A 27,961-nucleotide genomic window follows, 5' to 3' on the forward strand; every position below is an offset into this window, starting at 1 on the left:
AACACGCGCACACCATGAGTGTTTTAAGGCAACATTTTACTGTTAATGTGTATTCAGACCATCGCCCTATGGGCCAGACGGTTTCTATGGTTAGAGCTATTACACTGTAATACATGCCAACAAAGTAGCTCCAATTTAAAACCTTGTGACTGTATATGCGACATAAAAGACTTTAGTCTGTGCGGTCACATATTTACAAGGTTTACTAATTTGGAATTCCACAATTTCTTAATCTTTTAATTCATTTAATTCTTACTTCATTGGGGTTTGGAGGTTATTACAAATAAATGTATCTTTGGTTTAAAAAAAAAAGTCATACAATACACATCTATAATTATTTTTACATAATTCATTTTTGAAAGGAGAACAAACCAGACAGACAACTGCACAGAGACTGCCCCAGGGGTAAGACTCTAGAGGTCATTAAGGGATGTATAAAAATGGAATGTACATGACAAAGGCATTCTGTTTTCAAAGGGCATCACACAAGCTTCCCTGACATCAAAACAACCACCACAGAAAATCATCTTGGGAAGAAAAACAGCAATACCTGAGCTAGATCTTGGGCAAGGTAAGTGATACAATACAAAATATAAATCTGCTGTTTGAAGATAAAAATAAAGATCTGAAACACCCTGCTTCACAATATGGGTATGCACTTCAGTCAGCAAACTGTACAACCCAATACGTTGGCATTCTCCACTGGGCAAATTCTTCCCTTTCATGAAGAATGGTTACAATAAGGGCATTTCCTGTGGCACTGATGGTTCCAGCATCATTCTTAATATTGTTTAATACAGGAAAGAGTCGTCTGAAGGTGGTGCATACGAGAACCCCAGAAAAGCATCGTCAGCCTCCATGACACTGGCATTGACGACGGAGTGCTCTGTGGAGATGCACACAGAGTTGGAAACAGTCTCATCTGTGAATTCGGGATCAAAGTTTGAAATGTCATACTGCGAATCCTGCAGAACAAGAACAGAAGGAAATCTGCATCATTATAATCAATATTACTTCACAATTTTATAGAAGTTTGTAGAGTGATTTTTACTTCACAGATATAACATTGTTTCTCGGATGCTTTTATATACTTGAATTCAGATTTAGAACAGGTTGTTTAAACCTTGACAGACAGATGCGATAAAGACATTTACCACACTGGGGTTAAATGGAGGTGTGATCTTTTTCGCCATAAGATCATCCCAGTTAATAGAAGAGAAAAAACTATGCCTTTTGACTTCATTCTGAAACAAATAAAAAATGTAAATGTAATATGCACATCAAACAGACCAATAACTAATATTCTACACAAAACCGAAATACTAAGAACCTACACACAACCATTCTTGTTGATAGACCTCCTAAAGTTATCCACGCTGCAGTGTAGATCAGTTCCCTACTGTGCTGTTTTTTTTTTTAGCACGGAAAGTCTTTTTCCCCACTTGCTATATTGGAAGTAATTTGACTATCACATTAATACTTTTAATTTAAATTTAATTTAAAAAAAAATCATTTATGATAGCAACATTATAGATGGCTGAGAAACTGAATGATTAATTAATAATTTTACAACACTGTAAAAAACAGGGCCATGCAGTATAGATTTAAATAGATATTGATTATTTTGACCTGATGTGATACTCCATATATTACAATTTGAATTTTTTTGGAAAGAATAATGAATCTATTGATTAATATCAAATGTATTGCCCAGCCCTAGTAACAAACCGACAGACATGTACACTTGAACGTACATACTTTAAAACAAACACTTGCAACTTCATCCACCAGGGGGTGGTACATACAAAAGCACACACAATAGTTGTATTCTGGTGCAACACCTCCATCAGAGCCACTTGCTTTTCGGGATCCATTACCTAGTAACTGCACATCTTCCCCAATCCAGTCACATTATATTATACAAGTGTCCAAATGCAGAATATAGTAAAACTACTCTATCCTATTGGGCACTTCATGGTTCACTCAAAAACTATACCTGCCCTTTGTAATTTGATTTGTGGGTGCAACTTTCAATCAGCATGTTAAAAAATGAACTGGAGAACAGGCTTGTTGCTTATTGAGATTCTAAGATCATTGGCTGGTAGTTGAAATCTACACCCCATTTAAATGACACTACAACAACTCACAAAGTCCTCCTTGAATCCTAGCCTCTTGGTGTGGTCCTTCTCCAGAAGAGCTTGCAAGATGGACCAGGCTGACGTGGATGCACCAGGACGCAATGTTAGCTCCTTATGCAGTATGTTGTCATACATCTCATGAGTGTCCCTACTATAGAATGGAGGCTGTTGAAGACAGCAGAGAAATAGCAGGTTAAAGAATTTGTTAATTATATAAACATTAAGGTCTTTCTCACAAAAACAAGCAAATGGGCAGGTCTTACCAGTCCATAGAGCATCTCATACAGCACTGAGCCCAGACACCACCAATCAACCGTGTTGTCATATGGCTGTTTCCTTAGTACCTCTGGAGCCAGATACTGTGAAGGAAAAAAAAATTTAGTCTAAAACTTTACCATTAAAATCAAACATGGGATAGGAGCACATCTGAAATTTTTCCACAAATAATCTTTCCTAACAGAAGAAAAGGTTTTTTAAAAAAGATGTGTAGTTGTTCCGTTATTAAACTTCAATTATCTAGGCATGGTTGCCTGATAAATATCACAATACAAATAGGGACATTTACACACACAAGACACAAGCAGTATGTTACAATACATATTGATAGGGAAATAAAAATGACAGTAACAAAATATTACCTCAGGTGTCCCACAAAACGTGGTTGTTGTGTCTGCTTGAGAGATGCCCTCTTTGCACAATCCAAAATCCGTCAAGACTATATGTCCCTTAACAGAAAAAGGAGGCTTTTTTGTTTAAGTATAATGTCAAATAGAGGCTAGTCCACAAGCCCATTTGATCATATTTTAACCATTTTTCTTCCATCAGAAAATGCTCACTAAAACAAGATCTGATAACAGACGTCCTTGCCAACAATAAAGTGATTCTGGTTTCAGTGAGATATTTTTGTAGTTTGCCTGGCAAAGATGCATTTCTGACAGATACAACCTCCCCATCACTATGAGCTCTAGCAGTCTTACAGTTGAGACCTTATGAGGCCTCTAACAGAAAAAGAGGCAGGACAAGAACAACAAAAATTCTTACTTGAGAGTCCAGCAGGATATTTTCTGGTTTCAAATCCCTTGATGAAAACAAAACACATTTTACTTTATATTTATCTGGATATCTTAGGAGAGTTTTGAATGCTGCAATTAATTAATGGCAACATGATGCTGCATTAGAGATTATGATATTACAGTACAGCTGAAAAAAATAGTCAACAGATAATAATTTGTCTTTTCCAATGGTCGTCCTGTCACACAGTTAAGTCTTGATAGTAGTTTGTCATATTGCATTGAATTTTTGTTCACACCATGTAAATGTTGGAAATGTTGAATCTGCAATGATCCACAAGGCATATAAGAAGCAACCCTTCACTGCACTGTCACAGTGAATGGACAAAACTTCAGATTTCCAAAAGTATGTTGAAATCTAACCGGAAACTTGCAGGAAATATGTCTACCAGTCACCATTCATATCCTCATTCATGCTAAAAACAACCTCAGCTTTAACAATCCAGGCTGAGGGCTAAGCCATAGGAAATACAACTCTTGAAATCCCACTGGGGACACTCCCTTTTAAAATAACATGTGTTCCGGTGTCCATTTTCTTCACCGCTGGAATAACTACACTGGCTGGTGCTACCATCAAAATTAAAGCTGTAAATGAAAAATGTATTTTTAAAAAGGGTGTTACTTTGGAATTGACCACGCTCAAAACCACTACAAATGGGTACTTCTCATCAGTCAGAAAGGCTGTTCACATTTAATTTATAAAGCAGTTATAATAACAGTGATAGTAAAAATGAGCCAAAAGGTGAAGAGATCTTAAACAAAATAAGTGGTTTGCAGACACTCCCCAACAGTTGAGTATAGCTTTTAAAATAAGGATTTATATTTAGTGTGTAAGAGAGGAGCTAACCTGTAAACAATGTTAAGAGAGTGCAGGTAGCCAAGAGCACTCGCCATCTCAGCAATGTAGAACTTTGCTCTTGGCTCAGGAAAGGTTCGTTCTTTTTGAAGGTGGAAGAAAAGCTACAATGAACAGAAGTCAAACATTCATTTTAGATTCATACGCAAGAAATAAATGACCTGACTCACTCGTTTTCAAGTCCAATGATCCAATATATTTATACTCTGTCTTGGTCTTGGAGCACACTCCCACATTACTGTGTTCTGATTAGGTCAGTGTGGTCAGCACAATATGGCTTTTTTAACCCAAAGTAGAACAGACAAAAATGCTGTTTGGCCAAATTTATATGAGTTTATGATAGTGTATATCGGAGGGAAATTCTCTTTTGGAAATAACATTTTTCAGACAGTTTGTTTACATTGTTTATTTTAAATTTTATAACAATAACTCCAAACCAAGTCCACAGGGAAAGGTTCATAGACCATCATTAATAAGAAAAATTTAATTATACATGTCCCCATTACCTTAACACTTCCTCCTAATTTTATTTATTTTTGATGTGATGTTATCCTGGTGAGTTTATTTACTGGAATTACCGGAATTTGTTTCCATCAGAAATTCCTAAGAATTATCTTTTTGCCCCACTTCCTATGTTCTTGCATATCCTAGTACCAGACAACATTCCACATATGTGGCGATCACAAAAGAAAACATACTTCTCCGCCATTTACGAAATCCAGGACGAAATATAACTTGTCTGTTGTCTGGAAGGAATAGTGCAGTCCAACAAGGAAAGGGTGCTTCACATTCTTCAGCAGCACATTACGCTCAGCCATTATGTGCTTCTGCTGTTATTGATATATGACAGCAAACATAAAATGAAGAAAAGAGAGTCCATATACTAACTTTAAATAAAGAGTGATGATACTGTCGAACAAATATTATCTAAATGTAATACTTTAATTTACATTCTAGATAACAGGTAAGCTCTAAATAAAATACTGGAATGCAATTGCTCAGACACTACAATTTAGAATGTGTCCCTAATTCACAAACATAGTTTCCCAGATTTAGATAATTACCTCTCTCCTGTTTAGAATGACTTTTTTCTGCAAGACTTTGATTGCATAACACTTCCCATCTCGTTTCCTCTTTGCAAGGAGAACCTTTTCGTGAGAGAGAACACATGAATGCATAGTGGGTTACCAACAGTCCCAGGCTCAAGAGAGATGCTCTGTAACTTCCAAACTGTGAGACTCTCACTTCTCAGTAGGAAAGCCCATTATTTATTAGCTAGATACCGCAAAAAAAACAAACCGTCCACTGCTGGGAAAAAAAAAGGTTTTCAGTACCTACAGAACTGACACTACCACACTTCACAACATGTAATGAAAACCTTTATAAACAATTCCAGGTCATATTATTCCCAAACGTATCACAGCAATGTGTCAGAAACAAACATACCTTTCCAAAGCTCCCCTTACCAATGACTTTAAGAAAGTCAAAGTCAGTGGGTTTTGCCCTTGAGGATGGAAAAAAGACAATGAATGGTATAAAATATTCCTACCTGCATAATACACAATATTATTTCACACAGAACTGAAGCAGAATATACAATATACTCAAAATATATAGATGGGCAGCAGAAATTTGCACTTACTGTAGGTTAGCAGATGGCCCCAGGTTAATGTTTCTGGAGTTGGTGCTATTCTGTATGGGTAACAATAATGATACTACATCTAATTCCATTATAAATCAGGCTTATACCAAAATGTATATAAGAAAACGGAGAAACGGTGACTAAAAAATGAAACACATCATCTCAAACACAGACTATTCCTTTACAAGCAAACAACCAGATACTATCAAGAAAAAAAAATTATGAGATAAATGTACAGTAAATGATTGTGTATGAAGTGCAAATGAAGTGTGACAAACCTTATCATCTTCATCCTCTGAGGCATCCGAGAAGTTTTTACATTTATCCATTTGCAGAAAGTCTCGGACATCGGGACTGTGGGTTTGAATGGAAGAGCAGTCACATGTCAGAAGTCCGACTGAGACAGTACAAAGACACTGCTGTTAAAGAGTAACATGAGCTAGCATCAATACGACTCAGTGTTGAATATAAAATACAACTTCAGCTAATGCTATAAAAATGGGTTATTACAGTCATTGCATGTAATAAATACTGGTAATTAAATTAGCTTTTTTTTTCTGTTGACTTGTCCCAGCAGAGCATAGCCATTGGAAAGTTTTTAAGACAACACATTTGCATAAATCTGGTGGATTTGACAGCATAACTTCTCATGAATATTAATGATTGTAAAACACTGTATAATTCGTTGATGAAACTCACTGGTGGCTGAGCTGTGGATGCGACACTATTTTCTGAATGAACTCATGTAACCCCGTTCTTCTCTGTTTTATGAACTCTGGTGTGGATCATAAAAAACATAAACAGACACATATGCACACACACATGTGCACATACATGTGTACGCATGCACGCACATATATGCACACACACACACACACACACACACACACACACACACACTACTTGCTTTCTGGTACATGCCAAACTATATTTCATTGTCCTGTACTATTACTATGTTCAATCACAATAAAGTTGTATCTATCTATTGTTTGTGTAAGTACTTGCACAACAAAATGAAAGTGAAAATCATAACCAGGAGATGTTACACTAATGTAGCTGGCAATCAATCGAATTCCTCCTATACAGAGTACATGTTAATCTCTTGCAATCTTGTGTCTTTAATGGTTTTCATGTTGCCATTTCCAGTTAAAAACATTAAATGGCTGTTTTCTAGCAGACCAACAATACATGAGAGAAAGAACAGTAGCACAGGTATGCACTTAAGCAATATCAGCTAGTCATGCCTTTAGCACATGCTAAAATTGTTAACGCATGCATTCAATTACTTGAACAGAGGTTGATGAATGTCATATCTTGCCCATTTACTCATCCTGTAACTGATTACACATGATTTTAATATAACTGACTGTTTTTACTGAAAGACTGAAAAGCAAATTCTAGTATTTCATGGTGGTGTGCAGAAATTTGACAGGACATTGTGCCATTTTTCAGCTAGGCAGTGGAGGATCAGGGAGAATATACAATAGCAAATTTGTAATAATAATAATGATGATGATGATGATGATGATGATAATACCTGGGTCAAAGTTGTCACCAAATATTCTCTTAGCAGGGATCTTCAAATTCAAAGCAGGATACTGTTTTTTCAACTGAAGTTAAATACATGGATGATTTTACTCCTACTAAACGGTTAAATTACATTTACATTTCAAAAACCCAACATTTATTTTCATTAAGTCTATATTTAAGGAACATTTTACTGAAGCAAATCACATGCACAATAGAAATCTGATCTGACAGAAAAACTAAAAATAAGTGCTTTAACAAAAATTACAGACTCCAAAGAATCAAATCAGGTAACACACCAAAGATTGACTCCAAGAAAGTCTAACCACTTTTTCTAAACTTTAATATGAGTATATATGAAACATTAACATCATGTAGATAGGTCTAAAACAATCACCACATGCATTCTGGTGAGAAATGTCTCTACTTACTGTATTGTACAGTTTATCAAATTCTGTATATCTTCTGAAGACAAACCATTCATGTCTCCCAACACTGACCATTACTTTGTAAACCTAAGACAGCAGGGGCACAGTAGTTAATGCCATCCCAACATAACTTCAAAGGCAAAGAAGCAGTTCTAGTAAGCAAACAGTGCACGCTCTTTCTGAAGCAGCGCAGCAGTCGTCGAGGTGATGATTACTCACAGTGTAGCGTTTCTTCTTGTCCCTCTGCTCATTGTAGCAGGGAATGCTGACATTAGGGCAGCTGGACTGCTCATCCATCCTGAGGTCTCCTGCGGACTGGGTGGCAATTGGGTGCAGCAGTGCTTTCTCTGGTGCTACGCTTTGGCACACGGCTCAGGCAGACGGCTGAAAATCTCCATTCTAGTGCTGTGCAGAACGAGCAGAAAAGAAAACAAACATACAAACAAACAAACAAAAACATCAGAGAGCTAAGGAGGTATTCTGCCACCGTCCGCTGATCATGTCAGAGGCGGTGTGCGATGGATCAGAGGGCTTTTGCTGTTCCTCCAGAGGGCTGCCAAAAAGACGCTGCGATAACGGCAGCGAGACCCCATCAGGGTCACCAAATGTCCAGTGTGAACAGGGGGAAGCTACAGTCTGGGTGGCCAGCCAGAGAGGCTCCTCCTTTCCCTTCCTCTCTTCCGTTTTGCCCCTGCCCCCCTGCACCCCTCTCATACTGAGAGCAGGCAAGCAGTTCCTTGACACACCACCTCATCTCACTCTCTCCAACACACTCAAACGCTGAGTGTGCAAAATCCTCTGTCCCCTTGTCAGAAAGGAGGTATATTTAGATAACCTTCGGCAGGCCTTGCTGGCACAGAGGCCACTACGCATCATGCTACGGCACCCCTGCAATACCTCACAGCTCCACATGGCCAGTCAAACACTTCTGCACATTGACTGCAGGACAGTAGCATTGCAGGACAGTAGAATCTGTAGAATTGCCAAGGACAGCGTGGACAAGGGTACAATGAGACTAAATCAGAAGGAAAGGAAATGTTTCACATTTCCACAAAGATCTTTCACATTCCTTAGTATGTCGTGGATGAAAAAGAAACCCATTCTGTAGATTAATCTGAAGTAGAGCTGAACTGAATCCCCTGTCTACTGTGAAATCTTGACCATATGTTCGACTTAACAGATAAAAACATACCCAACGCCTCAGTGTAGCTGTAACCCTGGTGGTCCTGGTTACCTTCCACATCATGAAAAAAAGATCATAATGAAAACATGCTTTTCACATTCCAGAAACATTTCTAGAATTTAGGGTGGGGGAGGATAGATGGTCATCATTTCCCTTGCAAAGAGGTACCCACAGCAACAAACTGATAAAGCTGTTTCCGAGCCCAGGAGCAGTCCAGAGCACTGATCTCTGGCCCTTCTGAAATCGGTAGTATGGGATTCACTTCTAGTGAGCTCTGGTGCAGTTCGGAGCAGGTGTGGAAGCTATCCACTACCAGCGCTGCCACATTTCCTTAGGTCTGGCACAAGGTTACTCTGCATGTCCTGAGAGCATTGTGAATAACGCATCTCTCTGCATCTCTCTGTATGGTTAAAAACTTTCTCCTTGTTTGCATGTGCTCGTGTATGGTGAATTGTATCCCAAAAGGGATAGTTTTTATCCAGGGAGTATTTTTATCCAGGGAAATAATACAAAGCAGTAAACAGACAAACCTAGTGGCTAACACTTTGCAAACCTGCATCAGAAAAGTGACACATTAAGCGGTTTGGATGGAATTCTTTTGTGTGAAAGCAAACCAGTGATAATGAGCCCCTCCCCCAAATGAGCACAGAATCAGTCCAGGGTGCGGACCCAAGTATTTGGGACAAGTGTGAAAATGTTCTTAATTATTGTGTAACTCTGTACTGTGTTTGTACCTGGAAAAGCATATTCACCTACCTTATACCAATTTATTAAAAGAATGCTCAAGTTTTTTCAATCCAATCTATATCTATTGCATCTATATGGTATATTACCATGGACAATTATTTAAAAAAACTTTCTTATACATAAAGAAAGGAGAAAAACTTGTTGACTCAAAACAAACTTAAGACAGAAGCCTTTAATATTCAATTACAAATCTGTTTTGAGTCAATAGGTTTTATTGTTCTTTTGTAAGTCCTAGGAAATGTATCAAAATGACTGTCCATGGTAACTGCCCATATAACACTGACATAATACATTACAACAGAGATGTGATAAAAGAGTTTAGGCTGTAAAATGCCAGAATTCCTTTAAGCACGCCTATTTTATGGATGCATTTGGAAGTGAACAATTATAGATTGTAGCCCATCTGTGGCAACACCTAATTTGTCACCCACCCCTTACCCACAGAAGTGACTAAACAACAGTGACACGTGGGTCTGAGTGTTGCACTGAATGTCACTAATGGGTTGAGAGTGGTTCACCACCCGGACAAATACAGCCAACAGACAGAAAGTGAACACTGATAAAGAGCTGAAAGTGTTTCTGGTATTAAAAAATAAATAAATAATTTTAAGTTTCTAATACAGTGAGGGCAAATCTTTCATGAATATGTCAGATACATACCATGGTAGCTAGGAAGATGGCAGCTAAAAAGATACATTTTAAAATGATAAAATTAAATATTTTTCAGAGCATTAACCAAAGTCTGGCTAATAGCTAAATAAGGAACAAGCTTTCTCATGTTCTCTTCGCCCAAGGCTGGCTGTCAGGAAGCACAGCACACAATCACTCAACTGTTCGTCTCAGATTCTAGGTCAAGTGACCAAACAGCAGTGTGACATTTAATCCCAAAAGTGAAAGCAGGAACTGAGAACAGTCTACCATTTGGGAAACAATATGACGAATAAAAGAGAAAAGATTCTATGCTTTAAATAAGTTCACGTCTCTCTACAAAATCAAATTTTCCATTATGCATTGTGAATGTAATCCAGAATGGTGTCTCTGAGCCAACGACTGTTGGATTTCTTCACTCAAACATATTCCCAAATCAACAAAACATGCCACACACACAACAACAACAAAGTATCACCTGTTTGATTAAAACATGTTTGGACAGGTATGCTTGCTCACTGTGTTAAATATTTATGAAGGGCCTTAGCCCCTTATATAACACCTTTATTGTTCATGTCTGGTTTAGTTATAAAGAAAGAACAAGTTCCAATAAAATGTTCAAGTTGGACTAAAGGTTTAGTGAATGACCCTTCCACAGGTTGACCTACGGAAACCTTGTTGCGCCTTTTACTTTAATTTTTAATTTTTAATTTTTTTTTACCAGACAGCTAAACATATTTTAAATGTCAACAAAACAGGTCTATAGCTAAAGTTAACATCACTAGCTAACTTACAGCTGAATGAACTGAGCTATACATAAGTGAATTCCTGCAGACGATTTTTTTAAAATTTCCCTTAAATATGCCATAATATTTTTAAATATTACAAAAATAATAGAAATCAAATCAAAGCCAAGCATATTATTATTATTATTATTATTATTATTATTATTATTATTAAGGGGAAGAAGAATGGTTCTATAAAGATGCATGACAAGCTTTCATGTATTGACTACATTTTTAACAAAAAATAAAAATGTACATGTACATATATAATTTACTGTTTTATGAACACAATATACTGTTTGAACCGCCTGTCGTTTGAGGTGCCAGTTGGGGAAAGATCACATTAGCCCCAGATTTGTCATTGTTTAACAGTAAGAGAGGACGAAAAAAAAAAAAAAAAATGTAACCGCCAGTATCAAAAATGCCTCTAGTAACTTTAAGAGCATTATCAAAACTTCGTAAAGTATGTGACTTGCCTTATTTTCAAAGGGTTTCCAGCAAGCTGTATCCAGTGACGTGTCGGACTGCAGAGGAAGTAGGAAAATTGAAACGCAAACTTCGCGTGTATGACTATCAAACCTTCTCACGGCTAAACACGTAGAAGCAGTACTTTCCGATATCCATTCTATTTGTTGTTCCACTGCCAAGGTAAGTTAAGATGGCTTACTAACGTCTGTTCTGAAATTCCGAAGCAGTTTGTCACGGGACAAAACTTCACGGATAATAGTCTTATAGAGAGAGTACAACACTACTCTCTAGTGGCCTGGAAACAAAAACTCACTTCCTCCATGCCCCATGCCCTAAGATCCATTGCACCATATAGGCCTTTTAAATTGATTCTTATTTAACCTGTAGAGCTGAATTATGATCAAGAATAAAATATAAAATGATGTTAGGTGAAAACAAATGTACTTAAATATACAGAATGTATTTCTACTCATTAAACAAATGTCCAAAGTCTTTTGCGTCCGTAGCGTACACTACGTGGAATTCTGTGAAATCAAGACACCTTGCACAGTTAGAAATTGACTAGCTACATATATGTTTACCAAACACAATTACTGTGGCAAGCACACTTACATGCGGAGCATTTTATTAAGACTTTTACTGAGCTGTGCATGTTTAAAACATTCATTTTTTTAGATAACCGAAGGTTGCCGGCTTCTAGTATCCAATTCCTGAGCTTTTATTTTATTCATTGGTTGAGTAACATTTGATAATTCGGTAAACTGAATACGGAACGGAAAGAAACTGCTTAAAACGTTTCGTTAAATATACTCCAAACAACAGGTGCATGATAATACAAGTGCAATTTTGACGAACATTATCCACAAGAGGACGATATTACATCACGAGAGAAAATAGCATTCCTCCTGGCGTGTTATTACGCAACTTATATTTTGAAAAAAAGGAAAAATATATTACAGCGTTTACTGACAAATCGTTCTAACCAAATACACACACGCACACACACACACATATATATATATATATATATATATATATATATATATATATATATATATATATATATATATATATATATATATATAAACATTTATCTATCTATTTATTTATTTATTTACTTACTTATTTGTTTTTGTTTATTTATTTATTTACTTAAATTTATATATTTTTTCTGGGTTGATTGAAATGCTTACGAGCTACTAGCCTTCTAATCTTAAAAGCATGTTAAATTCTGGGAGGACTATAGGCGCCACTGACGGAGCCCTTCCAAACCAATCAGCGGCGAGGCCGCGTGCGCAGATTCAAACCTATCTGGAAGGAGGCTGGGCGCGAGATTCGGCGGGACAGACAAATCAGCGAAGGGTGATCGCTGGCGAAGTAGAAGTGGTGGTGACCATTGAGAGGGTGTAGATTGAACAAGGCGCGCAAGAAAGACATGTTTACTTTTCGATAGCCGTCCATTATCAGTTTGCGTTCAAACTGAACAATATATAGAGAGTTTTGTGGGTGTTAGAGTTCTATCTTGGAGGGATATTTATTGCTTTTTTTTAGGATTGCGCGGTTCCTCGGAAACGTGAGCTCCGTAAGGCTTGTCACTTAAATGTGACACAACAAGTTTAATGAAAAAAATAGTCAAACGTGCCTGACATCAGCATGTATCAGGATCAATATCAGTGTGCTTGATACTGGTGTAATTTATATTTGGGTTTCAGGTGTAACTTCAGTTCTGGATCTGTGACGATTTTGAAAAGAACACTGTCACCGGTTGAACAGCAGTGTTGACATGGCAAACATGAAATCCCGCAGGTGAGTTATTTGGTCAATATCCAAGCTAGCTAGCAAGTATAATATAGCTACTAGCTCTAATAGTTATTGTACAAGCTTATGATATAGAATACTGTTAAGATGCAAGTAACGATATTATAAAGGTATGTGACAAGTAAACCAGATGTCTAGCTAGCGCTCCTGGATTACATTTGCATAAACCAGAGAAGAGATCTTGACATATCGCTATTTTTAAGAACAAAGTTCAGTTTTGTGCCTGGTACGGTTTAATACATCAATAACGTGTTAATGCACTTTAAATTAGAGTGATAACTTTAGCAATTATACGTTTAACGTTCAGAAATCAGGTATCTTTGATATTACAGTGGGTAATTGAGGTTGGTAACTAAGTTACTAAGTTACAGCTAGCTAGCTATGCTAAATTAGCTAGCTAGCTGTAATTGTTCCGTTCATGAAGCTATCTTGGCGTTAGCTAGCTACAATATTTAATCTCCTAGCTGCTTTAGTTTAGTTAGAAATCTGTTGCAAGTCATTAACAGTCTTGTTTAACACAGCTAGCTAAGCTGTTTCTATGTCTGTCGCAAGGTGACATGAATTTGCGCTTTGACACTAGCTTGATTTATACAGGAGTTGGGTCATAATTATTGCTTGCTAGCAAGCTAGCTCGCTGTTGGCTCGCGCACCTCTGGGTTGTCACTGATGTGTCATTGTATACATTCACGGACCAGAGAGCCTGTTCGGTTATTTTTGTAGTACAAAAACTTTCCTTTACACACGAGATGGTCTATATGGTTCTGAGTCGTAACTAGATAGTGTTGTTTGAGCTTTCAAAATATTATTTGACATGTTTATTTTACTTTGAGCGCCAGTCCATGGATTCTTAAACATTATGTAAGTTAGCTAACTAGCTAGCGAGGTAGTGCGATTCACAAAAAAACGTGGAATAAACATTAAAAGACATTCCAATGATTAAAATAGCATAAACACCTTTCATTGTTAGATGAAGTATAATCTTGTTTAGAAATTGACTTTTATATTCATAGAATACGTGTAGTGTTAGTACTGAAAGAGGAATGGACATTATCCTAACATTACCAAAAAAGGACAATTAAAAATTATTAAATGAGAGACATGGAGAGTTTGCTGAACTCCCCATCTCTCTCACTGGAGAGCCTAAACACTTAGCTAAGCATGGCCATTACGTAATTTATGGATGAATGCACAGCTCTGTGGTGCATGTCTCTCCCCTCTTCACCCCTTTCTGTGTGCCTCTTGAGGTGGGTGTGGTGAAACAGTTGCTTGTCACAGTACCTCAGGTTTGGGTCTTATTTTCAAGAAGTGTATTGCAGGTTTTAACACTGATGTAAGAAGCTTATGTCTATGCAATGAATGTTATCCACAATTTGTATTTGTTTAGAATTCCTCCATTTTAAGCACTCCATCTGTAGTGCTTATGAATTTGTTTGATTTTCAGTACATGTGTTTATTAATTTATTTAGAACAATGTTGTCTTGGTGGATAGATTTGAAACCTCAGGCACTGCAGGCTGACTATGTGTTGATTTTGGCTGAACATCCATTTGGCCTGACTCTAACGTGAATGATGTGAGCAGCACACCTCTGGAGTAAAAAGAGGCTGTTCATTTCAGATTTCCTCCTTACTCTTTTCTTGGGGGTGTTGCTAAGATTTTATTGACATGTTTCTTGGTTGAAATGCCTCTTTCATCTGAGGCATAACACTTATGACCAATAGGAGGTCTTAATTCAGAAACCTGCCTAGTGGGATTGTGGATTTCCATATTCAAACCTCTTCAGACTGAGTAGGACAGTTTGCTCTTTGTGCAGAGTGTATGGAAGCACTAGAATATTCATATTTACATTATTGGGCCATTATTATGTTTAGATAATCTTGCTATTATCACTATTATCAAAATACCAGAATTGACAACAATACATTGATTATTTTTCAACAGTAGCTCATCCTCAGTTGGAATAACTTCTTTATTCAATGCTCAGTCAGAGCTAGCTAGGATTAAGTATAACATGCTGGTTTTGTTGCTTTAATACTGAACAAATGCTTTGATATGAAGTTTGTACTTATCAGAAACTCATTTGCCTACTGTACAGTGGTGATTAAATACACTGCAGCTCACTGATTGGGGAAATGTTGCCAAGTAGCTAGGTATTCCTGTAGGCATATCCAGATTTGTATTCAGAATATTACCGCTGAATTTCCTTGCAATATTTAAAAAAAAAAATTCTTGGTCTCATAATGGTGGGAAATTGGTTTGAGCTGACCTGCAACTGCCTGATAATAATTTTTGCTGTTGCCACATAACAATATAGGGGTTAGATCCTATATTGCACTCTTCCTGTCTTTCCTTTTTTTGATCTCAGTGAGGATGAGGATGAGGAGCGTCATTCTACAGACCCTGATAACAGAGACCCCAAAAATTCCAAAAAGATGCTGGGCAAAGTCAAATGGTCCCGGGAAGAGGTAATTAGCAGGATTATCTTTTGAAATGCTTAGCAAAGATTGCATTATAATAACTAGGAGCACACTAATTGTTTTGTGAGAGTGAAATTAAAGTAATGCTTGGAAGGGACTGTAGATAAAAGTGAGTGGGTATGCCATCATCCTTTCTGACGCCCTGTAAACACTTTTAATGAAGTGGGCCAGTTTTAAAAAAATCAACTTTTAATGACTGTGTCCAGGACGAGAGACTCAAGAAGCTTGTTGAGCACCATGGTACCGATGCATGGAGATTAATTGCAAATTATTTCCCAGTAAGTAATAAAAATTGGTGTGACAGTATTATAAATGTTGGTTTTAAGAATATTATTCTGGGTGTGACAAAGTGCAGCATAATTTGCAGTTGATTAGGTTAGAAGAGGTGTTATAGCTGTGCACTAGTTTCAGGCGTTCAGTTGGGATTTTATTGCCCTTTGACAGACAAGGACAGATGGCCAATGTCAACACCGCTGGCAGAAGGTCCTCAACCCAGAGCTGGTAAAAGGGCCCTGGACAAAGGAGGAGGATCAGAGGGTAAGATGAGCTGGGTGTTCACCAAGAGTTAGCAGAGCTCACTTCCATTAGACCTTGTAAGATTCTGCTCTCAAGTACCTGTTTAAGATATTACCACAGCAGAGAGAGGACGTTGCTTTGTTTGCCAACAATTTTGCTTAAAAGTGTTAAAAGTGAACACAAGTGAAATCACAGGAAGATTATCAAAGCTTTGACACTAAATACCAGTTTGGACATAAAAGATAGTTATGGCTTCTATACCTTATACAAGGTCTCTCAGATAAGGTTTATAGATAGGGGAACAGATAATGGTTTGGCTCCACATTTCACATAGAGTCTTCATAACTATATAGAAAGGTATAGAAAGTGTCTTCAGAGTTATATTTGTTCCGGTATATAACAGTGATCATTGCTATATGAGGCATTGAGGGAAATCAGTTCTGGGTAAGCTTTGACTGGGACCAAATAGTTTAGAGGTGAAGTAATGCATTACCAGAATAATAATGGCATGACCACAGTGCTTGAAGAATCCCATGAATGCTGTTTCACTACACAAAAATGACTTCTACTGGTGGTCTTCCATTTTACTACCTTAAGATTTAATTCTGTCCATGAAAGTGTTCTGCAGTTTAACCATAAAGAATATGCTGTCCAGCCCTTTAACATGAAGGAAACATAATACTTTCAGCTTCAGTTCGAGAGTAAATATGCCCATACCATGTGAACCAACAGTAATTGGAGAATTGGCTGCTTGTTGTTTGTTTCTAGATCAGCTGTGTGTTGTTGCATCTTTAATTAGTTTACAAGAGAGCTGAAATGTTTTAAGTTGATTCTAGATTTACCTTTTGTATCTGGAGTCTGTAGCTGTTGTGTTGAAGTGTCTAAGGTTGTAATTCACATGATCATGAGGCTAATAAATAAATAACAATCCTTATTTATATAGCACCTTTCATAAATCCAAGGTCACTTTACAATGCAACAATAACTGGAGACAAAAATACTGTTGAATGAGGTAGGTTTGAAAAGAGACTTCAAGGATGAAAGACAAGGTTTATAGAGGTGATAGATAGAGATAGACAATTCCACAATTTAGGTACTGTAGCACAAGTATCTGCGACGCATCGAAGAGATTTTATAGTGAGGGACAGCAAGTAGAAAGCTGGTGGAGGAAATGGGGGGGTGAGGGGGTGTGTAGGGATGGGGGAGCTCCCTAAAATAAGATGAGCCTTGCCCATGAAGGGCATTGAAGGTACTGAGGAGTATTCTATATTGGATATATGATGTGACTGGTAACCAGTGCAACTCATTAAGAGTGTGTGGGTGGATTTTTTTTTTAAATGGGTAAACAAAGTTAAAGTGATCTAAATAAATAAAACGGCTAGAAAAAATTGTTGTAAATGGTTAATAAGCAAGAATGAATGTGTGTATGGATATGTATGTACCCTTCTACCATTTAGTACTGTAGCACATTAGTATATACCAGTTTTTCCCCCCTAGAATATGAACATAGTATATTCACATATTTTGTAAAAAATTATGCCAGACTCTAAGGAATAGGCAGATAAGCTTTTTACTTACCTTATTCCTGTGTGTGATGTGACAATAAAACTGATTTGCTTTGAATTGGGTAGTTTACCAATAACAAACAACATGACAGACCATGCAAGACTATCGTAGTTGACCAAAGAATGTTTGCACACACAGTGAAAATGTTTTTCAAAAGAAGAAAATATATCAAGGATGTTTTATATGTCAAAGGTGACCAAGAATTGATTCTTGGAGAATTCTAACGGTCACTGACAACAGAATATATGAAAGTAAAAATTTTATTTAAGATTATGTTAATTTGCCCACTTACATTTGCCCTTTATAATGGACAGAAAATACAATAAACGATGCATAAAATTTAAATGCAAATATATTCAAATAACTTTAATTCTACACTTTAATATCTTAATCAGTTTTACTTAAATTCAAACATGTGAGTACAAGACAAAACAGGAAAAAAATACCTTAAAGAGTATGCTGTGTAGTCTACGAAGAGAGGGAGTTTGAAACATGTATTTCGTCATCAGGATACTTTAGGTTTCCTAACATGGCTTGTATCTGCACAGGTGATAGAACTGGTGCATAAGTATGGCCCCAAACGATGGTCTGTCATCGCCAAGCACCTTCAAGGCCGCATTGGCAAACAGTGTCGGGAGCGGTGGCACAACCACCTTAACCCTGAGGTGAAGAAGTCCTCCTGGACTCAGGAGGAGGATCGCATCATATATGAGGCACACAAGCGCCTTGGTAACCGATGGGCTGAGATCTCAAAGCTGCTACCTGGAAGGTGTGTGTGTGTGTGTGTGTGTGTGTGTGTGTGTGTGTGTGTGTGTGTGTGTGATGCCTGCCCACCTGCCCTCACGCATACATAGCCATGCCGTTAAGCAAGACTTGTTTGCGTGCTTTCTCCCACTTGATGTGTACATGCTTTCCCCCACTCCACAGTATTTTGGAAATACACTTACACTATCTGTTGCCATTCACTTGTAGGACAGACAACTCCATTAAGAACCACTGGAACTCCACCATGCGTAGGAAGGTGGAACAGGAGGGCTACCTGCAGGAGAACAGGAGGGGCTTCTGCACTGAGCAGCCCCCAAAGAGGCGCCACAAACCCTGCCCTTCCATGGATCACCTGCACAGCCACAGCCAGCAGCTCATCAACGGCCAGTCCCAGGTAATGACGCTTGCCGAGCTCCTGAGTTGTTCTGTTGCTCAGCATTGACAGTGCATACTGAATGTGATTAGAAGAGCCATCACAGATAAAAGCGAATGTATGTGCAGGGTTCTGCAGTCCTCTTAAACCCTTTGGAAATGAAACAACAAAATAAAAACCTTGAATATTTTGGAAATTGAAATTTTGAATGGCATTCTTCTTGGGTTTGAAATTAAAAATATCATGAAAAGAAACTATTTTGAAACCTACTTCTAAAGCAATATTTTGTTTTACAGCTCATTCTAATTCACTCTCCTCTCATAAGTGTACATGAAACATGCAAGAATGGCATGTTTGTTATGTCGGTTTGACATCCCAAAGGTTTTTGAAAGTTACTGTGATGGCGTTCATTGTACTGTTTGTATGTGTGCGTGTAGCTGGCCGGATACTCGTATGGCTCTGTGAGCAGCCAGTGTATGGACAGCATGGCAGAGAGCTCCAGCTTTGTGTCGGTGAGTGCTGCTCTCTGCAGACGCCTCGTGGCATCCTCTCCCTGGGTTTTGTTCCCTGCCTGGTTTCTTCCACCTCTTCCAGAGGCCTGTCCTTTTTTTTCTCTCAATCAGAGAATCAACTCACGAGTCTGTGTTTTGTGTGTGTATGTGTCTGAACTGCATGCGTGTGCTGTGGTGTTATAAATCGCTCTCCTTCTGAGTTGCACCGTGGACATTATGTAAATATCTATGTACACTATAACAAGTTCCAAAGAGTCAGTTCTGGCCTTTGGGTAAATCTGTTGCAGAATCAAGCCCAGCAATCTTATACCCGGTGGAATTTAGGAAGAGAGTGTGTGAAGTGTTTGTGGTAATTGCCAGTAAAAACTCTGTGTCCGTCTCTTCTCCTGTCTTTTCCTTCCTTTCCTCCTGGGTTCCTCCCCCCTCCTCCCCACCCCGCAGCCGTGCCATGACGATCCTGACAAAGAACAGCGAATTAAGGAGCTCGAGCTGCTGCTTATGTCAGCCGAGAATGAAGTCAGAAGACGGTCCGGCCCTCGCGTAAGAACCACTGCGTGTTGGCGTAGAGTAGTGCGCTGTGGGCTTCGCCACCCCTTGCCATAACCTTCCTCAGCTCCCACCCCAAATCCACCCCCACAACAGCTGTGCTTGGTGACCCCGGCTTACCACCCCACCCCCACCCCTGCTGATACCCAACCCTGATGGTGGTCCCGCTGTCAATAAGTAGACCTGCTAGTCTAGCATGAACGCGTCGAGGAGAAACCGCTTGGAAGACACTGCTTTCATCATCGTTAAAAATAGATGTTTCTGTGCCTTTTTTCACCCATCAAGTTGGAAATGGTGCTTTTAGTTCTTTTATATTTACTTTTATAAGTTGTGTGCAGACCTGTAAAAATCTCTTGGCGCTTACTTCAGCATGTTTTGTTTGTTGTTAATCCAATTAATTCACTGATTTGTAAAACTCACCGTTACAATGGTGAAGCTTCACCTTGGTCATGTTAAGAGAATTTTGTTTCATATGTTAATCTTGCAAATTCAGGCAGGTCACTCAATCACAGTCTAGGAATTGTAATTAATCACTGATTCAGTGTCCTGACTCTTGTCGGATTTATTTCAATGTTTGCTACTTTATTTACTCATCTCGGCACCATTTAATTTCTCCCCCGTCAATTTGTGTTCATTCTGAAGTTCTGCTTTTGTCCATCCTGATGATCACCACGTATGCCCTTAAACCCCTCTTCTCTGCCACCGACACTTCCTCCTCTCTCACTCACAATGGTTTGTTCCTGCTCAGAACTCTGAGAACTACTCCAACTGGTCCGACAGCATGGCAGACGATACCATAACCACCACGGGGAGTCTGGAAGAGGGGGGTGTAGCGCTGTGCCGTGTGGAAAAGGGTCGTGCTTCATCCGTGCCACTGCACATCTCGCCCAGCAAGTTCCTGGCAGTGGAGGCCAGTGCCGTGCTCTCCACCCTGCACACCATCCCTGAGTTTGCTGAGACCATGGAGCTTATTGACTCGGTGCGCACTCATGTACTCTTGTACTCATGTACTCAATTAAGAATGCTGACACGAATAACTAAAAGCCTAAAAGCCTGTAGTCACTAACTGGCATTAAAACATTTGTATTTATTAGTTCTAATTTAGTATGTTTCTTTACTCCATTCCCCTGAAATCCCCAAGTATGCTTTCCTTTGAGCATAAAAAGGGTAAACAAGGTCTAAAAATACAGAAGGATTTCTAGGTCTAATGTTGCTGATGCAATGAGAACTCTCTGTTTCTTGTTGAAAGTTCTAGAAAAATAGTTATTGATTTGTTGAATTAGGTGAATGTAATTAAGTGGACATTTCATATAATTTTTCGGTGTAGAGAGTTGTCATGAGAGTCAGAGAGGGAACTGAGGCAAAGATCTGATTTATTGGCCACTGGCCACTGGACATCTTGGTTTACCTAAACGTCCACAAGCCTCAAACCGAGACTGATGTTGCTGCTGATTGTATGTGTACAGGATCCAATGGCCTGGAGTGAAGTGGCTAGTTTCGACCTGTCTGAGGCTGTGAGCTCTCCTAAGCCCCCCACCCTTCCTGCAGCTTATCCAGCTCTGGAGGCAGGTACAGAGGATGTCAACTACCACCACCTCACTGGCCCTGCTGCACCGGAGCTGAGCAGACCACAGGTTGGAGTGGGGCAGGGGAAGCCCGTCCATCACCCTGCCCCTTCCACAAGCAAGTTCAGCACCCCGCCCCCATCCATTCCGAGGAAGAAGACAAGAGAGATGGGGGACCATTCACCTGCTGAGGACAGACACTGTGTTCCTTTTACAGACAACGGCAACAGCTCACCCAAAGGCACACCAGTCAAAGGTTTGCCGTTCTCCCCCTCTCAGGTATGTGGTATGAACCAAGGTGTTACCACTGTGGGGGCAGCTGTTCTCATGTTTTCTCTGGTTCTCACTCTCACTTCTGCTTTCACTTTAGTTCTTCAACATATCTGGGGCAGAGCATCTGAACCTTGATAACCCTGCCCTCACATCCACTCCAGTATGCGGGCAGAAGTGCTTCCTTGGCACACCTCACCAGAGGGAAACCACGCCCAAACATCAGAAAGAGAATGCTGGGTAGCAGAATCTTTTTTTTCACTGGCTTCCCTACAAAACAAGATTTGGGCACCCTTGCTCTTTAATGTATAACAACACATTTATAACACATTTATCATTTAAACCTGTTTAGTTTCAGGACCCCCAAGATCCGAAAATCCATAATGTGCCACGTCCCAAGGACACCCACTCCCTTCAAAAACGCCCTGGCTGCTCAGGAGAAGATGCATGGGCCCTTAAAAATGGTGGTAAGTGTCTGAAGCAGGTACTATGTGAGTGTGGGTGAGACAGTTAAATCACCAGCATATAAAGTCCGTGTCCGTGTCCGTGTGTGTGTGTGTGTGTGTGTGTGTGTGTGTGTGTGTGTGTAGCCCCAGCCATTGGCTTTCCTTGAGGAGGACATTAGAGAAGTGCTGAAGGAGGAGACAGGAGCTGATATTTTCACTCAGATGCAGGCCCTGCCTGAACACAGACTGTGTGAGGTACAGCGTTCTCCACTTTCCCTTTAATGCTTGGGTCTTTCTTTTTAAAGCCAGTTCTTTTATTTATCCCATCTTTTGGGTTGCGCTCTAGGTGGATGTCCCTGCCAGGAAGGTGAGGAAGTCTTTGTTGCTGGACACCTGGGGGAAGGACTGTCTCAATGTGCAGCTGTTTTCTCAGCAGCATGTAAGCAGTAACGAACAGGTAAGAACCATAAACAGAAACAGTAAGAACCTCTACTCTCCAGCCAATTCAGCCCCCTGCCAGTGTGTGATCTATAAGTCATTGTATATGTGTGTATGCACTTTACAAACCCATGTCTTAGTGTCGATCAGTGGTCCAGTCTTGTGTCCGGCATGTCTGATAGGGGTGGCCTTCGCTTTCGTTCCCAGTGCCACAATGATGGCTTGCTGAGCAGCGCTCTGCTGATGAGCCCCCTGGCTGAGGAAGAGGAGCTTGCTTGCTCGCCCGATCCCATAAAGGACGACACCCAGCCCCCCACCTGCACCCTTAGCCCACAGGCCAAAAAGGAGCTCCATATACACAGAAGCTCAGCCTTCCAAACATCCACTCAGGTATGGTGTCGGAAGCTTTCAGAGAAAAGGACCAGGTGTTCCACTTGCTATTAATTAGAATGGCTATTGGAATGGAACAAGATGCCCATTGTTGACAATAGAATAGATAATTGATTTGTTTTATGAATCAGTTGTTCCAACCAAACAAAGAAAAAACAAAACAAAGTGATTTCCTTTGTCAATCCGATCACCCCTACAGCTGAGCAGCGAGTGGGAGGCAGTGGTGTTCGGGAAGACTGAGGACCAGCTGATCATGACCGAGCAGGCCAGGCGCTACCTGAACTCCCAGCTGCCCTCCTGCACATCCAGAGCTCTGGTGCTGTGAGCTTCGCACTAAGCAGCTGTCCCCGCTTCAACCCCACCCACATGCTTCACCTTTTAGACAGTCTGCTGTAGGAGACTAAACAACCATCTCTTATGTATATGCCCACTAAAGACTTACATGACAAAGTATTGCAAAGTACTTTAAAACACAAGGAGGCACAAAAGAACCATAGCTGGGTTTGTGACTAAAAGAACGCTACCTGACTTCCACTTACAATTTCATTTGTGCATTGACAAATAGTTCTAGATTTGCTGAGGTAGGTGAAGTTAATTAAATAGACACTTCATATAACAGCTGTAGACAGCTGTGTCATGAGTCAGATTTGAGCATTACATTGTTGAAAGGGAATTGAGCCCAAGATTGTTGTTGTTGTTGTTGTTTGTTTGTTTATTTGTTTGTTTTTAATTCAGTTGTCTGTTACTGAAATGGTAAGGGTGAAAAATTCAACAGCTGAATGTAGTTCCGTACAGAGATTGCTTACAGTATGGTCCATTTACCATCTGCCCTTTCAATGCATTTGGTGGCTGAGGAAGAAAGTGTTTGCTGTCTAGGAATATTCCAGTACCTTGGCTCTCATCATTTCATTGCCAGACAACTGAAGAATACAAAAATAACAAGAATGGGGTGCAGTTTCCCTTTGACATAAGAGGACATATAGGAGTCTGTCTTCCAAGTTTTTAGCGTGTTTCTTTTAAGAGAATGTTTATAAATGTGGCGTCTTAAGGATTGGAGAGCACTGGCAGTGTTGCACTACTGATTGTGGTTAAGGAGAGGAGCTCGAGCCGTTTTTACTGATTGTGGTTATCTGTAAAGGAGAGATGCTCGGGCTGTTTCTTTGCAGGAACTGGATAGCACTTGCGGTGTGACCGTTTCAGCTCAGAACACGGTGAAGGTTAAGCTCCGTGTTTTTGCTGAGTATGACAACTCACTGAATGTATTGTACAGTGTTTTTCTGTGACGTAGATTCAAAAAGAAGGGTACCTCTTTTGTTCATCATTCTATAACTTATTTTCTACTGTAAAACCTAAGTTGAGTTGAGATGTTTATTGAACACCAGTTTTAAAACAAACCTACCTTTGCTGATGTACTCATCTGTGACTGCAGCCTAAACAGCCTTTATCTTAGTTGCTTATTCATTCTACCAGAAATCATGTTGGTACTGATTTTAATGCCTAGTCTCACAGAAGTAACACATTCCAGGACATTCACACTCTCTGTGAGATGGATGTCACCTTCATTTAGGACTGTAGGGTCTATTTATTAAATCTTTACTAATTTATTTATTTTAAAGATATAAAGAGAATCTTTAATTTTATTTTTGTTGTATTAAGAGAGAGGATTTGGCTACCTTTGATGACATTATCTCCCAACATTTTTTAAATTACATATCCTGCATCCAATTTTCCAATTAATCTTTTTTAACATTAATTAATTTCCAAAGTCTTGTCTCCTGTTTCAAGCCAGTTTAATACTATAAAGGTAGCAGCATTCAGCCTCTAAATGTTCCATGTAGGCAAATTGCACTTTTTAAATGTTTAAATGTTGGTTTGTTTATAGTATGTGTTGTTGTTGTTGTTGTTGGGTTTTGTTTGTTTGTTTTGGGGGGGGCTTTAGTGTTTACATTTAGTGAGATTTTTATGGTGGTGCCTGCTTGTTTATTATAAAAATGAAACATTGACAGGTGACATTTGGATAAGATGGAGTTCCTCTCTCTCACTCACTAATTCTGCTAGTGAAAATGAAGGCTGTGCTATTTGCTGCTGAGCAACAAACACAAATGAAGAGGCCACATACCAATGCTAGAAACACAAGCACAATTCTTTGGCAATGTAGATCCGTTATCCTGCTCTTGTGTATAGTGACAGTTATGTTTACTGCTATTTAAGGTAACCTTGGTTACAGTAGAGTCTTTGTTAAGGCAGTGCTTTATTTCTGGAAAAAACAGCTCATTGTGAAATTACTCATTAGTATTAGAGCTTTTTGAAGAGGTCTGCATTAAGGCTTTTTAATTAATACAAGCATTGGTGAAATGCAAAGACACTTATCAGTTATAACTCTATACATTGTTTATCTAATCACAAGGGCATCCTGTCCTCAGGCAGAATTTCTTTCCATAGAGAACTACATAAGGTGTGTGTTTCTAAAACGCCTGAGTTCACAAAGATATTTACCATGTTGTATAGCACAAGATTCAATAATATTTCAAGTAACGATGCAGGTAACAGCTAAAAGACGTTTTTATTTTGTTTAATGTCTGATACATGTGTGTATGTATTTTGTCTTTGTATTTAATGTAGCTGTAAGTTTGCAAAATTTCATTTTCTAACATTCAACCACCTAATACTAAATTTGAGAGGCGTATGTATATGTAGCAGTTAAAAAAAAAAAAAAACAGTGCATGCAAAGCAGTATGTTCTTTTTATCTGACATCCACATTTTCACAAGATGTTTTTATCGCTTACCTGCCTCTGAATCCTGCCAGTAATCATTTGTCACCCTTGAACCTATTAAGGGAGAAAAATAATAAAATGTTTTGTTCCTTATATTAGTCTTCAGGGGGTTTTTTTCATTGAAAACAAGGAGCATGCAGTTTTTCTCACAAGTCCTTAAGTTTCAGTTAATTCAACAAGTTCTGCTCAAGCTATTCCACTGTATTGCAAAGTCTCTTAATATTTGACAGTGCCCCTGAGGAGGTCACTATTGCCAGAATAGTCTCATTCATCTCATGTGATAGCTCTGAATGGTAGAATCCTGAACTCCATTCACTCTCTAGTTCTCCCTGGGAACCAGGTGCCTGTGGCAGCACTGCAGGTGGACTCTGGAGCTGCCAGTACACAGGGTGGGGGTGGAAGATTGGGGGTGCTGCCATCTCAGCCTTGGGGTCTACGGCCGCGCACCCTCTCCAAACGAGGCCTCTCTGCAGGTCAGCTGCTCCAGCTAAAGAGGCCCACTCGTCCATGAAATAATGTCCTTTGGCTCCATTGTTCACTGAGTCTGTTAGTTTTTCAGGCCCATTCACTCAATTGCCCCCAAATGGAGGGGCACAAGACCCCACTGACATGCCTTCTGCTGCCTAGAGCCATTACAAACGCTATGACACAATCATTCCTCCTGACTCAAAGAAGCTGTGCAGTTGTGACTTTGAGTAAATCAATGTTGGTTTAAATACATCAGAGGCCTTTTGACTCTAAACTTGTGTTTTTGGTACAGTATGTGTTTCGTAGCAAATTGGTGTTTTTGGTACAGTGTGTGCCAGTGCAGCTATCCAAGCCCAAAACAAACATGTAAAGTAATATGTGACAGGGACTTAGATCCTAACACAAAGGTCTTCCCTAAGCTCACTATTTAGCCCTTGAAATTATTCAGATAAAAAACAACATTATGCAATCTGTGGTAATAGGACAAGAAAATTGCACTGTTTGGAATGACTGTCATAAAAGTGTCAATTATGTAGATTTATTATAAACTGCATTAAAGGCTTTCATGTTTTAAACACTGGAGATGGAACAATGGAGAAGTCACATCCGCTCATATGGATAGCACTTCCCATTGCGACTTCCCTTCAAAGATGCAAACAATCATGCATCACTGCTTTCTTAGAAGTGTGTGTGTGTGTGTGTGTGTGTGTGTGTGTGTGTGTGTGTGTGTGTGTGTGTGTGTGTGTATATGTGTGTGTTTAGAGGTGTCCCAACACAGCATGTGGCAGAGTGGAAACTCATCCCTATGAAGCCCCTCCCCTTTGTGCCTGTGTGCACACTGCCAGCCTTTGTGTGTGCCAGACAGCAGATGGTAGGCCATTATAGCAGTGGCAGGCCCAGTCATCTGGCAAGCACCCCCAGTGCAGGGCCTATTTCAGGCGGGAAAGCTGGGAGAGGCGCTGCAGCCTGCGCTGCCTGCATGCTTATATAGGTCAGTATTTCCAGTGGCGTTCGACGGGGCTACTGCAGAGAGGTTGGACACTAGACCGGACAGGCACATAACTATAGAGGGCAGGAACATGGAGGATGAACTGATGAATAAATGCAACAGGGAGGTATCGTTGGTTTTGTTGTCGGCACATGACAGCAACCTAAAAGCAATATGGATTTAGAAAAAAAGTCACACTCAGCCTATGATAATGTCATGTACAGTGCCTTGCAAAATTTCAGTCCCCTTAAAAGGCAGCAAATTTAACTGGATTAAAAATGACCCACATAATGTTCCAGCCAATTATTTATACCCAAAACAATTTTGCTCTTAACGTAAGATTTTCAAAGTTAAAAATTATTTTGTATCAGTGGATCTTGGAAAAATTTAAAGCGGGAAAATTGTGGCTTCAAACTTTTCAGGGTAGTACCTGGTAGAACCTTTCCCTGCTATAGTAACAGTTTTTAGTTTGTTGGGGCAAGAGTCTACCAGCTTTGCACCATGTATGGGATTGATTTTCCCAAACCAACTGGGCAGTATCCTTCATCTGTGTAATCC

General features: G+C 39.4%; 2 protein-coding genes across 10 annotated transcripts; one reads left to right on the forward strand and one right to left on the reverse strand.

Annotated features, from left to right (window-relative positions):
- Positions 1-19: 19 nt before the first annotated feature.
- On the reverse strand, positions 20-11,749 carry sgk3 (serum/glucocorticoid regulated kinase family member 3). Of its 5 annotated transcripts, none has more exons than XM_081717225.1 (17): positions 11,501-11,749; positions 7,881-8,066; positions 7,665-7,748; positions 7,244-7,316; positions 6,406-6,481; positions 5,985-6,060; positions 5,707-5,756; positions 5,511-5,568; positions 5,129-5,212; positions 4,763-4,891; positions 4,056-4,168; positions 3,180-3,216; positions 2,777-2,863; positions 2,402-2,497; positions 2,148-2,303; positions 1,155-1,244; positions 20-965 (listed from the first exon to the last, which is right to left on the reverse strand). In XM_081717225.1, exons 2-17 carry the CDS (start codon positions 7,956-7,958, stop codon positions 792-794), a joined length of 1,461 nt encoding a protein of 486 aa, XP_081573351.1. In that variant the 5' UTR covers positions 7,959-8,066; positions 11,501-11,749; the 3' UTR covers positions 20-791. The 5 variants fall into 5 exon arrangements, with proteins under 5 accessions (XP_081573351.1, XP_026860219.2, XP_026860218.2 ...); XM_027004418.3 differs by having other exon boundaries at positions 4,763-4,894; positions 7,244-7,283; positions 11,501-11,748; XM_027004417.3 differs by having other exon boundaries at positions 4,763-4,894; positions 11,501-11,747.
- A 1,099-nt stretch (positions 11,750-12,848) lies between these two features.
- On the forward strand, positions 12,849-26,033 carry mybl1 (MYB proto-oncogene like 1). 5 transcript variants are annotated; one of them, XM_027004439.3, is made up of 17 exons: positions 12,849-13,074; positions 13,205-13,298; positions 15,674-15,773; positions 15,992-16,063; positions 16,230-16,322; positions 18,416-18,636; positions 18,840-19,026; positions 19,443-19,517; positions 19,959-20,057; positions 20,812-21,042; positions 21,530-21,907; positions 21,999-22,138; positions 22,251-22,365; positions 22,489-22,599; positions 22,691-22,801; positions 22,990-23,172; positions 23,372-26,033. In XM_027004439.3, the coding sequence occupies exons 2-17, from the start codon at positions 13,276-13,278 to the stop codon at positions 23,495-23,497; spliced, it is 2,265 nt and encodes a 754-aa protein (XP_026860240.2). In that variant the 5' UTR covers positions 12,849-13,074; positions 13,205-13,275; the 3' UTR covers positions 23,498-26,033. The 5 variants fall into 5 exon arrangements, with proteins under 5 accessions (XP_026860240.2, XP_081573386.1, XP_081573399.1 ...); XM_081717260.1 differs by having other exon boundaries at positions 12,849-13,065; XM_081717273.1 differs by lacking the exon at positions 19,959-20,057.
- Positions 26,034-27,961: the final 1,928 nt, after the last annotated feature.

This window comes from Electrophorus electricus, chromosome 1, assembly GCF_041902795.1.
Source record: "Electrophorus electricus isolate QZ-2024a chromosome 1, ASM4190279v1, whole genome shotgun sequence".
Taxonomy (NCBI): Eukaryota; Metazoa; Chordata; class Actinopteri; order Gymnotiformes; family Gymnotidae; genus Electrophorus; species Electrophorus electricus.